At 36.5% G+C, this 13,591-nt stretch overlaps 1 protein-coding gene across 1 annotated transcript in view; it reads right to left on the bottom strand.

Moving 5' to 3' along the window:
- The window catches only part of DSG4 (desmoglein 4), a 59,478-nt gene that overhangs the window by 18,034 nt on the left and 27,853 nt on the right, over nt 1-13,591 (bottom strand). Inside the window, exons 2-8 of the mRNA XM_045887951.2 lie at nt 9,984-10,019; nt 8,275-8,406; nt 6,449-6,604; nt 5,990-6,134; nt 3,907-4,073; nt 3,504-3,638; nt 2,280-2,465 (exon numbers count right to left, since the gene is read on the bottom strand). Of these exons, the coding sequence (XP_045743907.1) occupies nt 2,280-2,465; nt 3,504-3,638; nt 3,907-4,073; nt 5,990-6,134; nt 6,449-6,604; nt 8,275-8,406; nt 9,984-10,019 (957 nt within the window). The remainder of the gene's footprint in view (nt 1-2,279; nt 2,466-3,503; nt 3,639-3,906; nt 4,074-5,989; nt 6,135-6,448; nt 6,605-8,274; nt 8,407-9,983; nt 10,020-13,591) is intronic.

A 13,591-nucleotide genomic window follows, 5' to 3' on the forward strand; every position in this document is an offset into this window, starting at 1 on the left:
TAAGCATATTTTTCCTGCTTTCTTTAATAGACTTGAGAAGTTATCATCCAGGAAAGAAAGAGAGACACTCTGTCTACATAACATCTAACACTACCTTGACCAATTTTTCATGAAACTGAATTTCCCATAGTTTTTCTTTGTGATGAGCTAAGTCTGTTAAAAAAAAAAAGCAAAACACTTTTTAGCTCTCACAGAAGACACATCATGCAAGTTATAGTGTATTGCCTGCATTATAAACATGTGTTCTTTCTCATTTTTATAATTTTTTAGGAAATATGAAATATGCAATCAAGCCTGGTGACACCCATTTGGGTGAAAGCCACACCATCCTCAAACTTTTGTGAGTTTCTACTATCTTCTGGACACTGGGCCAGGTGCTAAGAGTGGAATGATATTTTAGATCGAGTTGTTTATATGCAAAGTTCTTACTATGTTTTTTAGTAGGTTCGGAGGCAAACCAAAGCAAAGAACAGTTACATGTTATGAGATAACAATCTAAGTCAATGATGAAGATGGTAAGAAGATGGGTAAGAATTATATGACATGTCTAGATCTTGGTTTTTAACTGAGATACAAGGTTGAACAAATTCTGATCCCTGGAAACAAAGTTGACTAAATATTCAGAGTTTGATAGGATGGTAGGTGATTTCTTGTCTCTTCCTTACCTATGTTAATTTGCCAGTGGCTGTTATTCTTATTCCCTCATTTCCATTTGTATTGCTATTGCCTTAGATCAGGTTCTTAGCACTTCAGGACTTGCTTTACAGTATGTAATTATTTTCTTTAATCTTTCCGGAGTTGAGCTCATAATGTGACTGCAATTTTTTTTTTTAATATCCCCAAGTTTTCTTCATCTAGAAGTAGGGATTAGTAAAATTGTTTGGGTAAGAGCAGATAGTAAATATTTTAGGCTTTGGAGGTCATATACAGTTTTTGTCTTAAACATTCAGTTCAGCCATTGGAAGGTAGAAATGGACATAGAAAATAATGAATGAGTGTGGCTGTGTTTCAGTAAAATGTTATGTGCAAAAAGGTGGCAGGCATATTTGGCCTTTGGACTATAATTTGCTGACCTATGGCCTAAAGCAGTATTTCTCAAATAGGAAGGCTCTGGTATGTTCTTAGAGTCCTTGTGTTCTGTCCAGGAATTTTGAAATTTTGTGTGTTCATTTGAATGACAATCTTAGAAGGTATACATAGATATTTTCCATAATTTTGGTGACCACCTCATAAATTAATGCAGTGCATGATTTCAGTGCTGTTGATTGTGTTTTGTGGTAAAGTAGTAATACTTTAACTGCTCCAGACAACTGCAAAAAGAACGGAGAAAGATTCTATAGAAATGATATGTTTGCATTAGATAAAGGCCAAATGGCTTCCTGATATATAGCAATTGGGATAAAGAAAAGTAGTAACAGAATGTAATAATTACAGTTCACCCTGTGTACCAAATTAAATGTGTGCATTTGTCTATTAGTATATATTTTCATAACTGTAAGTTCCGCTTATGTTGTTAGTATTAATTTCGTTTGAGAAAAAAATTAATTTCCCTTATTACATTAAAGTTAATTTGAATCTTACTGGTTCACAGTTTTAGTTGTTTCTAATTTGTATTTTTAGATTTGATTGCTGTCCATAAGGTAAAAATCGTAAAGTAGTTTAAGAAAAATTAATTTACAGGAAAAAGTCAAACCAGTAGACCGACTCTAACTCAACATCTTTGTTCTTGCATCTTTGTTTCCTTTCATGAACACTCTGCTGCGGCCTCAAAGAATTCCTCACAGTACCCTGAACATGGTTTACCTTTCCTCACCTGAGTGAGTTTGCTCATTTCAGTTCTCACATTAGCAATCTCAGTTGTAAGGTCTTACTTAAGCTGTATTCTCTGCACGAAATCTTTCCAGACAAATCCAGCTCAGAAAGATCTCACCTCTTAGTAATTATTTTATATTTCACCCATCTGGCCATTAATTATGTTTAACATTATAACATCTATACAGCTACTTCTTTGTTTTTAACTCACTAATTCAGGAGTGCATGCCTTGTCTTCTCAACTAGATACTGGGCACTGTGAGAACAAAACACCCTCCTTACTTCTTATTGCTCTTGGTAATAAAGAGTGTGTTGCTGAGCTGCAAGTCTCAGACTGACATAGTGAGCTAAGTTACTGCACTCGTCCACATAAGTAGTATTTGAGGTTATAGAGTGTTTTCTGGAGGCAGATTCTGTCTGTAAGAGTATTTTAAAACTTTAGAAGTATTGTAGATCCCATACTGTACCTTGACGACTTTCAAAATGCCCTCATTGGTTTGTGGGTCTGTTTGAATATCAAACCAATTCCCATCATTTCCAGAGAGAATTAAAAATTTTGCCAACCAATTATCGGTGCCTTCTTCATCAAGATCAATTGCTTGTAATCGTATCAGTTCTGAACTTAGACAATTCTCTTCAATACTTGCTGAATACTGAAATGACATAGATCAATTTTCTAATCAATAAAGTTTCAAAAGAGGAAAGATATTTACTAATGCATAACTGTCATTTAAGATACTAACAACAAACTCCATCAATAATTTTTGCACCATTATTAAATGCCATACATTCCAATCAGAAATATAAGAATAAAATGATTATAAGATAATAAAACTGATTGTTTTGGTGCTGTATGTGAAATCAAGGTCAAACTGTCACTTTGTTTCATTTTTCTTGCTTATTTTTAATTTTCCTTGAGTTACTCCCTCCTTTTACTATGAAGGGTCAGATAGTAATATTTTAGGCTTTGTGACCCAGAGAGTTCATGTTGTAACTAGTTTTCTCTGCTGCTGTAGGATCAAAGGACCACAGACAACATATAAAGGAATGAGTCAAGTTGTGGTCCAATAAAACATTTTTTTTTAACCAACATTTTTTTTTTTTGAGCCAGATTTGGCCTTGCTATTTTCATTTTTATGCTTCTTTATGCCTAAAGATGAAGATGAAAGTTGAGAATGTCTGGGACTCTTGTAGAATTAATTCAGCAAATTATCAGACCCATAAAGATAGATCAATAATGTTACATGATTCGCAGATTTATATTAATAAAATCCTGCATTTCTATAAGTAGAGAGTACAGAGGAGATGGTCTGCTGCTTTCATAGATGTGAGTTGCACAGAATAGTGACTCAGAGGTAAACATGACTAGTAAGGCATATTATTATTTTTTAATGAAATACAACTGAAATACACTATCATTTTAGTTTGATGTACAATGTAGTAATTCGATGTTTATATACAGTGTGAAATGATCACCATAGTAGGTCTAGTTACCATCTGTCACCATACAGAGTTAGTACAACATTATTGATTATATGAGGTCTATTATTATCATACAAAAGAAGTTCCGAGGTTTATGCAGCAAAGCTGAGTCCATCCATACATATAACACAACCAGGCTCACAAACTGCCAAGAAAGCAAATCAATTATTGACACTTAGGAAAAAAGGATTATAAGAGTAACAACTTACAGAAGTTTTCTCCAAGGTGGGGAAATTATCGTTGACGTCTAAAACCTTGATTCTACAGTCACACTCAGAAGACAGTCCATCTGCAGCTCCGTCTCTATCTGAGCCCCTCACGAGGAGGTTATACATACTGTGTTGCTTAAGATGAAAAAGAATTGTAAGACTTAGATCTCATTTTGAATGAAATCCAACACATTCTGATGTTGTTCTTCCAATTTCCTTTTATAATTGTATGTAAGACTCTAATATAATTTTTTCTTCTTAAAATTTTCATTGAAAAGTCATGGTTGGATTATTTTTCCTTCCCTCCTTTACATTGGAGGAAGGGCATACATAGGTCATTTTATCTTTGTCTTTTGAAAATGGAATTCTTTATTTCTTATCATTCATTCATAGAAGGCTTTACCTCTCTGTCAAGGAAACTGGACATCGTGCGAACTTCTCCAGTGTACCTGTTCAGGATGAACATTGGTGCACCTGCTGGCTCCTGAGAGATGATCTTATAGGCTATTTTAGAATTCAGATGATTGTCTTCATCTGCATCTGTGGCCCTTAACTTTACAACCAGTGTGTCTAGAAATGAAGATGGAGGTGGAGAATGTTTGGGGTTCTGTTAGAATCAGTTCAGCAAATCATCAGGCATAGGAGGAAAGAGTGGTTGGCCTTCCCCTGAATTTTCTTTTGTTTTAGTTCCCATGAGAATATAGTATCATAACTTTCAGCTACACCCTTGATTGCAAAAATAATGGTGGTTTGCTTCTATAAAATCCTTTACGGTTTATAAAGTACTTGCACTCTTTAAGTGATTAAATGGTAAATTAAGAGCAAACTAGAGTAATCATTAATGTATGAAAAGTTCCATAGCCTTTATCATAAAGCTGAAAAACGGATTTTATCATTTGTTTTTGCTGTGGTCATGTGACATTACTTTAAAATGCTTAAGTAAGAAAGATTATAGCTTAATTAAATTCAATTTTAAGATTATTTATTGAGCACCTATATTCTTTATTTTCATTCATCCAGAAAGTAGAGAATTACTGTTGGTTGCCTTGGTGGATGATAGTACTTTATTGATTCATCAAAAACATATAACTGTTGAAAAGAAGACTTGTCCACAGGAATAGAAAAAGTTCTTACTTATTCGTAGGGACAAAGAATAAGCATCTTAGGCAGTCCTCTAGGACATCAGCCCACAGGACAGATTTTCCAGACCTGGCTTGTCCCTGATGTTTTTCTCCTTCCTAGCCCAGTTTCAAAGTGAAAAACCCTAACACAGAGAACCAGGGACCCTTTCAATAGAAAAAGCCAGTTTTCATGGAGTTCACAGTTTATGAAAACATGCCCTGGCCCTGTGGTTCACTCTTCTCACATGAGGGAGTGTTAACAAGACTGCTAACCAGCAACCAAGCAGAGGTGGACGTGGACTTGGGTGTGGGTTTGCGTGTGGGTTTAACCTTCTTTCCCTTCATCAGGTTGTGCTGGAGTATATTAGTGAGGAAACAATAATGGGCTTTGGAGACCTTCTCTCTGTTTGGCCTCTCTTGGACAAAACTTTTGTTTTACTTCTGTATGTCTTCCCATCCTTTGTTATAAAACATTTTGTGTTTCTTATTTTCAACATCACCGTTTTTAGGGTCTCTGAAGAAGGAGTTCTGCAGACACCCCCTCTCGACTCCTGCCTTTTTACCTTTTCCTTCTCTCCTCCAGCATTTCTTGCCTTTTGTCTCTTTTCCTCTAGACTTCTCCATCCTTCTTTCTTTGACCCTCCATCAGTATCTCTAGTTTGCTTTCTATCTGCCTTTCTTCTGAAATTTCTTTTTCTATTCTTTTCTCCAAATCTAATTTAGAGGTATACATGCAGACATAGATATGAAAGGAAAAGGAATATTAGAGGATTGGGAAAAGAAAGAGGCAGAAGGAAAAAGGGGAGAACAGAAGAAAATAGCAACAGAAAGGAAAGACGTTCAGGAGAACTGATAGAGGGAGAAAAGTGTTAAGCAGGATAGAAAAAGCGAAAAAAAATGAGAGAATGTAATGTAGCTTGCTGTGTAGACTGGGAAGAACCAGTGATTATCCTCTGGGACCAACCCAATGGGTACTGTCAGAGATGCACCCTTCATGACTCTCTGGTGTGCTTCAGTCCAGAGTTTGAGGAATAGGCCAACATAGAGCCCTTTTCCACATCCGTGGTTTCTTCTTCAGTTTACTCATTTCGATTAAGTTAATCATGAGCCAGTAACAATCTTTAAGGAAGGAGCTAGAGCTCCTGCTAAATCACATGTATAAGGATCCTCCACAAATAAGGGGATATTTAACATTTTAGATACAATTTTTTTTTCTAGGTAAGTTTTAAGTTAGAATTTGTAGGGTTTGTTCAAAATACAAGTTTGACTTTTTCTGATCTTTAAATTACCTGGATGTCAATTTCCTACAGCTTTTTGCCAAGAGAAATCAATGTGGTATAATGTAGAGGATTGTCATCTACTTACTTGCATCACTGTTTTCTTCAATGTTGGCTGTGTACACATTTTGTGTAAAAACTGGAGGGTTATCATTTATGTCCATAACCTTGACCCTGAGCTCAAGAGGTCTTTCTAAATCTTCACCCCGTGAATTCAGAGCCCGGCAATAGATCTGTGGAGAGTTGGGGAAAAAATTGTCTTTTTCCATCAAAGGAAATTAAGTAACATGCTCAAAAATATTTCAGGAAATATGCAAAGAAACAATTTACTTAGTGAATTCAGACTATATTACAGTTTATTAATTTAAACATTATCAAGACATTTGATGGCATACCAATGCAACACGCCAGACACTCTTGAACTATAAACTTATGTTTTCATACTCTTTTCATCTCTTTGATCCCTTTATCTGGTTTCAGCTTTACTGTGTTTTAAAAGGGGAAGAAAAATAAAATGCATAAATTAAAACACACTGCTGTGACTTACCAAGAAAAGTGGAGTTATCTCTCTGTCCACCACGGAAGTGATGTTAATTTCCCCAGTCCGAGGATTAATGGTGAACACTCCGTAAGGTGGTCGATCAATTCCTACCCCAGAGATGCGGTATGTAATCTTCTGGTTCGCTTCACAGTCTGATCGAATCTATAAAGAAAATGGCTAGGACTGTGATCTTATTGAAAGCAGATCATGAACTGCAGAGGATAATAGAATGAGAAGGGAATAGCTTTGTAGACAGATGGGCTTTGGGTTGAAACCTGGCACCATGATTTAGGCCTGTGTGACCATGGAAAGTTCACTTAAATTTGCCACGTATCAGTGTATAATGAGATAATCCCACCTACATCCTAATTTTGTTGTGGGGATTGTATGAGGTAACATGCATACACCCCACCCCAATGCCTGGCATAAGGCACATACATGCTTGATGCTGGATTTGTTATTATTAACAACACATTGTTCAATTCTCTGATTTTCTTTGCATATAAAGAGTTTGACAGAAGAAATCACCATCTTTAGTATTTGTTAAAAGATTGAGTCATTTTGATATGTACCTTGACTAGATTTTAGTTGCAGATGTAATCAAAATTCTAGATAACTTAAGAAAACCAGAAGAGAAACACAGTGTTTAGAGATACAGGCAATAATTTTTTGAATTGAAACCTACCATATCTTTCATTCATCTACCAAATCGATTTTATAGCAAATATTCTGCCATATAGGTTTTGTCTTAATAGTTTTATATCTATTGCTCATAATTTTAAACAAAAATAGTTTAAATTTTGAAATCTCACCTGTATACTGAAGATGAGAACATTCAGTAAAATACTAAGATTTGTGACCCAAATATCCACAACTAAATGAAGACAACTGGAAATACAACTTGGATTAGCTCCACTCTAATCCAGAGATTTTATTTATATAGATGAAAATCCAGGAAATCCTCCAAATGCAATAAAAAGAAAAGAATATGCTGTGCAGTGAGAGTGAAGGAACATAAAGCTATAACTGTGAGTCGAAAGGAAACAATAATTATTTAAAGCTTTCCAAAAATTTCCCAAATTCTGAAAACTTCCGAGAGAAAATATATAATCTCTTCTTGAGCTGAGACTGTATTTGTCACATCACTGCTGATGCTTACTATATTTATGTAAAACTTTATATATACATTTAAACAATGTTTAAATGTAAAGCTTTCAGGAGAGAATTCTGGTTGATCGCTCTGCTGATTTCACTAGTGGGGCAAGGCCTAGATGCCCAGAAAGAGCTAGTGATACTGCCAATGTGGATCCCATTCTTCATGGATCAATTTACTACACTTTCTTAACTCTCCTTCCTTATTAATTACCATTATTTGGAATACTTTTTAAGTCTCTCCTAATTTCTGGATATAGGAATCTAGTGGGAACTTTTGACACTTTCTTTTTTTCTTGGAGAGAATTAATCAATACTGTAAACCTTTGATTTGGGGGAGGGATAGTCAGAAGATTATTACTACATGCCTACCTTTCCTATAACATGTACATAAGACAGATAAGCAGAACACAAATGAATAGATAAAGCCCAGTTGTGCTGGAGATCCAGGTGTCTCTTCTAGGATTACTCAAAGACTCTCTGCTCTGTATCAGTTCCCCAAAGGTGATATTCAGAACAGTGCCTCAGCAACATGAGCAGATGACTGAATACATGTCACTCATCTTCCTAAATCACTATGGAGTAGTGAAGGCTGCCAATCTCCAAAACGTCTGGGCTTTCCTGCCCTGCAAAATCATTTGTTATCAGCACAGCATGCTCCTGTTTATTTCACCACTTACTCTGGCAATCGGATTCCTCTTGGAGTTGTCCTCTCCTTCTCGACAGGCAGCAGCAAACTTGATCCACTCCCGCTTTTGTCTTCTGACGGTCTGCCATTTTGTAGTGCCATTTTCAATGTCTAATTCTTTCACCTTATGCAAAATAGTTCACATTTTGTACAGTGTTAGTACAGTTTTACTTAGGAAGGATATTTATTCAACATTTACTTAGGAAGGATATTTATTCAACATTACAAGGTGCACCCAGAAGAAGCAATGGTATTGAATTTGAGGAACACAGAAAGTGTTTTTAGTAAACACTTCATGACTCTAGATAGGTATAGCCAGTCACCTGCCTTTTGGAATCCATCTCACTTCTAAATATATGATTCTAGTGAAACAAATTTCATTAGCTATGTGTGGTGCTCACAATGTCTTATATTGGATAATATGTTATGATTTTTCTTTTTTCATTCTGTCCTCAAAACGTAGAGGCCTTGCCTACGTCACCCTTTATTGAACTCTGACCAGGCTTTCTGGTCTCCTGAGTTTAAAAGACTACTAGCGTTCCAGTGAGTACGTCCTATGCAAAAGGAAAGTTGTGCTGGTGAGTATGTTCACCTAAAAGAGGGAAGGGATTTTTCTTTTCTGTTGGTAAGGACACCACTCTGGCTAAGCATCCAGATATATTATTGTAGGATTAGAAAAATATGTATTTTAACTGAATTGATGGTACTTGTAATAATCCCATGGACAAATATGTGACTTCTCAATGTTGTCCATTTGTATCTCTGCTAGCTATGTTTTTCTCTTTATAGTCTTATGTTGCTTTCGTTGGAGGATGTCTAAGAATTTTATAGTATTCAAGAGTTTAGAAATGTTACTACATGCATAAGCATTTGTATACATGTATAAATGTATGCATATATTTATATGTATAAATATATGTATATATATAAATTTTTAAGTAACTCCTAAGGTACTTATTTGAGACACAGATGGTTGTAGGTTTGTTTAAGCTAAGGCTTCATTTAATTAGCACTTTGTGGGAAGGAAATGTTCCCTGTGAATGGAGCTTATCCTTTCAAGAGCCAAAGCATGTACATTTTCCTCCCATTTTGATACAACTTCCTGAAATGTACCACATATTCTCTATTTTGTCAACAGAGATTAGAAAAGAAATTTTGTTTTCTTCAATGATTTGGGACTATCATAATGAAAGTTTAACTACTGTAATAAAGTAAAGCCCTCCCAGAGATCGAGGATGGTTGCTTTATTTCCTGAGCCCCACTCTAACTGGCACCAGATTCTCTGTTGTTCTACTTAGTTATGATTACATATTTTTTTTACTTTTCTATCTTTCCCTCATTGATAGATCACCAGTTGTCTTTCTTGATGATGTAACTGTCTAAAAAACCTCTTCCCATCCTAATGTGTTATTGCGCTTCTTTTGTTTTGCTTTAAGTTGGGAAATGTATGGATAAACTACTAATATAGTTTGAAAAGTAGGAGTTACTATGACATTGAGCTGTCACAAACTATGCCTGAAAACATGGATATTTGGGAGTATGGGTTTTACCATTGCTATTTCAATTTGGCAGAGGTTCTTTCTCTTACCTTTTATCTAGATGATTATGATTTCAAATATTCTGATATTTGATAGATGATGCATTACAAAATTCCATTTTCTTTCAATTTTAAATTGAGAAAATAGTTTTATTATACATTACCTCAATGATAAATTTGCTGTTTACTTCCAGCAGCACCTGTTACAGAAGGTACAACGTTAGCAAAAATTTGCATAATTAAAGGAAGCAGTATCATAAAACCATTGACAATGTTCTTTTATTAATTCATTTCTTAAATATGCATTTTGTTCATAATATGGAATAAACATGGGTAATACAAAATAAATAATAGACTTTTTGCGCTCCAAAGGCTTTTAAACTTTTAGGGAAGAAAGACGCTTAATTACAGCAAGGCAGGTTAGGATACATGCTTCAGCAGAGTCACCCATGGGCTCAGTGGAAGGGTATAGCGGACAACTCAAGTGTTCAAAGTGAATTTTGGTAAGGCCTCGTAGGAAAGTAGGGACTAAAGGGGTTCTGGATGAAGCTGCTTTGATAAGAGGAATTGATGAAAAAGAAAGTTTCAGCCAGAGTAAAACATGAGCACAGGTGTCAAGGATATTCCAGAAATGATAACTAATATATTAGCTGGAAGATAGAAGAAGTATTAAGGAGACATGGGAAACAAGGTTTGGAATGTCAGTTTGGAGACAGATCATGAAGTGCTTTATATACCAGATCAAGGAGTTTGGACTTTATTGGATAAGAGACTAGGAGTGACCGAAGCAGTGTGTGTAAAACATGGCATTGATACAAAAGGTAGATTTTAAAGGAAAAACACTTGAAGTCGAGACACTTAGTAATTAGCAATTGCTTAGGTAGGGCATAGAACAACAACTAGTCTAACTATGCTGAAGTGGCACTGGAATGGAGAGAGGACAGAGACATTCCCAAAGGACAGATAGGGCTTATGGACCATGGGTGCCAGGGGAGGAAGGGTCAGATGGTTCTGGTGGTGTAAGCTTGGCTTTCAGGGACAATAGAAACAGAAAATTCAGCAGGAGAGTGTCACTGCAGTGAGAGGGTGACTGATGTTTGTTTTATTTATTTTTAATGTGATTCTAAACTTTGGGATAGATATCAAAGCTAAAGAAGTCGAATTTTCCAAAGGAGAGTGCTATTTAAAGTTAAAGGAAATGAGGATATTACATGAAATGGTTTAAAGTAAATGAAGTAGGCAGGGAAAAGAATCTTATGGGAGATGCTGACATTTGTGCAGTGTACGGAAGGAAGAAGTCTAAAAGCCAAGGGCTCTGAGAGACTAGGGGAATAGAGAGATCAAGGCACCAGGGTTGTGGGTGCACAGCACATTCTGTCAGTGTCAGAATGCTAAGAAATGGCAGCGATTGTGGTGGTTGTGGTGGGTCGGTGAGGAAACTGACTTCAGAAAGGAGAGATTGGATAAGTAGGTGGAAAAGTAGCAAGAAAAGAAGCAGAATAAGTGGAGTGAGGTGATAAGAAGTTAGACAAAGAGGTAATATTTAATGATTTATGTGCATAGCAAGGTCAAGGTGAATGGGAACTGAGAAGGTTGTGGGATCTTAAAGCAAGCAGTCATTGCTAACTTCTGCTGGTGGCATAAGCCAAATTAGAGTCAAGGGACGAGTTACTGAAAAAGTGGAAATAGCAAGCAGAGATTACATTTTCAAGTTAGGAGCAGTTTGAGGAGTTAATTAGATCAAGACGTATTTTTTATGTTGGGAAATCATGACCAAATATACAGTTTAAAGGGAGAGGAAAAGGGGTTTGTGGAGAAAGAGTGATAAGAGGAAGAGGATAAAGGGAGGGGAGCAGGAGGAACACATCAAGGAACAGTTACAACTGTGACTAAAAGACGATATGAATGGCTGGATCAAAACTGTGAGTAAAAGAGATTGGGTAATGAGGTAGACTATTTCTTCCTTTGAAATAGAAGAATAAAGGGAGAAAATCATTTTGAGATATAACTGGAGAAAAATCATACCACCGTTTTGTGGAGTTGGAATGAGCAAGAATGGGGAGAGGTGAGCGAAAGTGACGGGAAGCCAACGAATGCCTCAAATCAGGAGCAGTAGTTCCACCTAGCATTCTCAAGTTAGGAACACTTGAGCACCAAAAGTTAGAAGCAGAGGAAACCAACTCTTAGTCCATAGTTGTTGAAGAGTTTGAAGACTAGTTGAGATGAGGAAGCAAGAATATGATGTGCAGCCCATCTGTTTTGTCCTTTTTCTAATAGAACCTGGCAGCCTGGGAGCAGGAAGAGAAGGAATGTGAGGGCTATCCTTTAGCTGGGGATTGTTACCAAGGCAGATGGGAGATTCAGAGAGGTGATAAGGTACTAAGGTGAACTCCAGTGAGTCAGGGAGCAGAGTGAAATCAGGGAGAGACTGGAGAGAGACTGACTGGGAGAGGATGCAGAGCAGGTCTGCAGGTGTGTGGGGGGGTATAAGAGGGAGTGGGGCTCTGGTGGGGATTTGGAATGGCACCTGAGTCCAGAAAGGGGAAAAACACAGATTAGAAATTTGGCAGTGGGGCATAGTGTTTCCTCTTAATTCACTTTCTCCCTAACATGTACTTTTATTAGACATTAACAAAAGATCTAGACCTGGAAAAAAACTTCAGTTTTTATTGATTTTTTTAAGATTTTTTTTTTAATTGGTCAGAGAGAGAGAAAGAGGGCACAAACAGGGGGAGCAGCAGGCAGAGGGAGAAGCAGGCTCCCTGCTGAGCAAGGAGCCGATATGGGACTCAATCCCAGGACCCTGGGATCATGACCTGAGCTGAAGGCAGACGCTTAACCGACTGAGCCACCCAAGGGTCCCAAAAGTTCAGTATTTAATGGAAGCTGGTTTTATTTGATTGCAAAGGATGTTTTATTTCATAATAAATAATGCCTGTTGGGGCTTAGGTGTTTTTTTGTTGTTAGAAAATTAGATGATTCTGGAAGGTATGAGGAAAAGTAAAAATCACACTAAATCCTACTACTTGGAGATTACCACTGTTAATATTTGGAAAAATTTTTCAGGCTTTTTTTCTTCTTCTTCCCCAAACACATACATATACAAGTTGTAATATTTTTTTTTAACCAGAAGGAGTTATAATATGCCATTTGGTAATATGTTTTTTGCACTCAATGATCACTGTGGTAAAGTTCCACATCAATGAATACATAGAGACATCATACATTGTGAAGGTTGCCTAATGTATCACTCTAACAGGTGTCTTCCATTCAGGTCTTTGGGTTATCAGGGTAACAGAGAACTGACTAGTTAGTGCTACAGACTAAATCTGACATGAGACTGTCAGGCACTGTCTTCCAGTGGGAGGTTAATGTAACTAGAAGCATGGCCTTCCTTGATGGATGCCAGAAGGTTGGTGAACTTGGCGCAGAGCCCACTGTTAGAGGTTCTTGTTCCTCATCTTCAGCTTCCCACTAGTCTCTATTTTCTCCCTTTCCTGCACTGTCTTCTCTCTTTCTCACACATGGAATATCTCTCTAATTCTTCTTTCATTTCTTTCATCGAAATTTGGTAGATTTTCTCATGTATACCTTTGTATATATTTTGTTAGATTTATATATAAAATTTTAATTTTGGGATATTTAAATGATACTGTGTTTTAAATTTCAAATTCCATTTGTTCATTGATGGTATATTGAAAAACATTTGGCTTTTGTATATTAATCTTGTATCCTGCAACCTTGTTGTAATTGCTTATTAGTTCCAGGAGTT

Source organism: Mirounga angustirostris, unplaced genomic scaffold, assembly GCF_029215605.1.
Source record: "Mirounga angustirostris isolate CCGP_5_RB_7025 unplaced genomic scaffold, mMirAng1.0.hap1 SCAF_14, whole genome shotgun sequence".
Taxonomy (NCBI): domain Eukaryota; kingdom Metazoa; phylum Chordata; class Mammalia; order Carnivora; family Phocidae; genus Mirounga; species Mirounga angustirostris.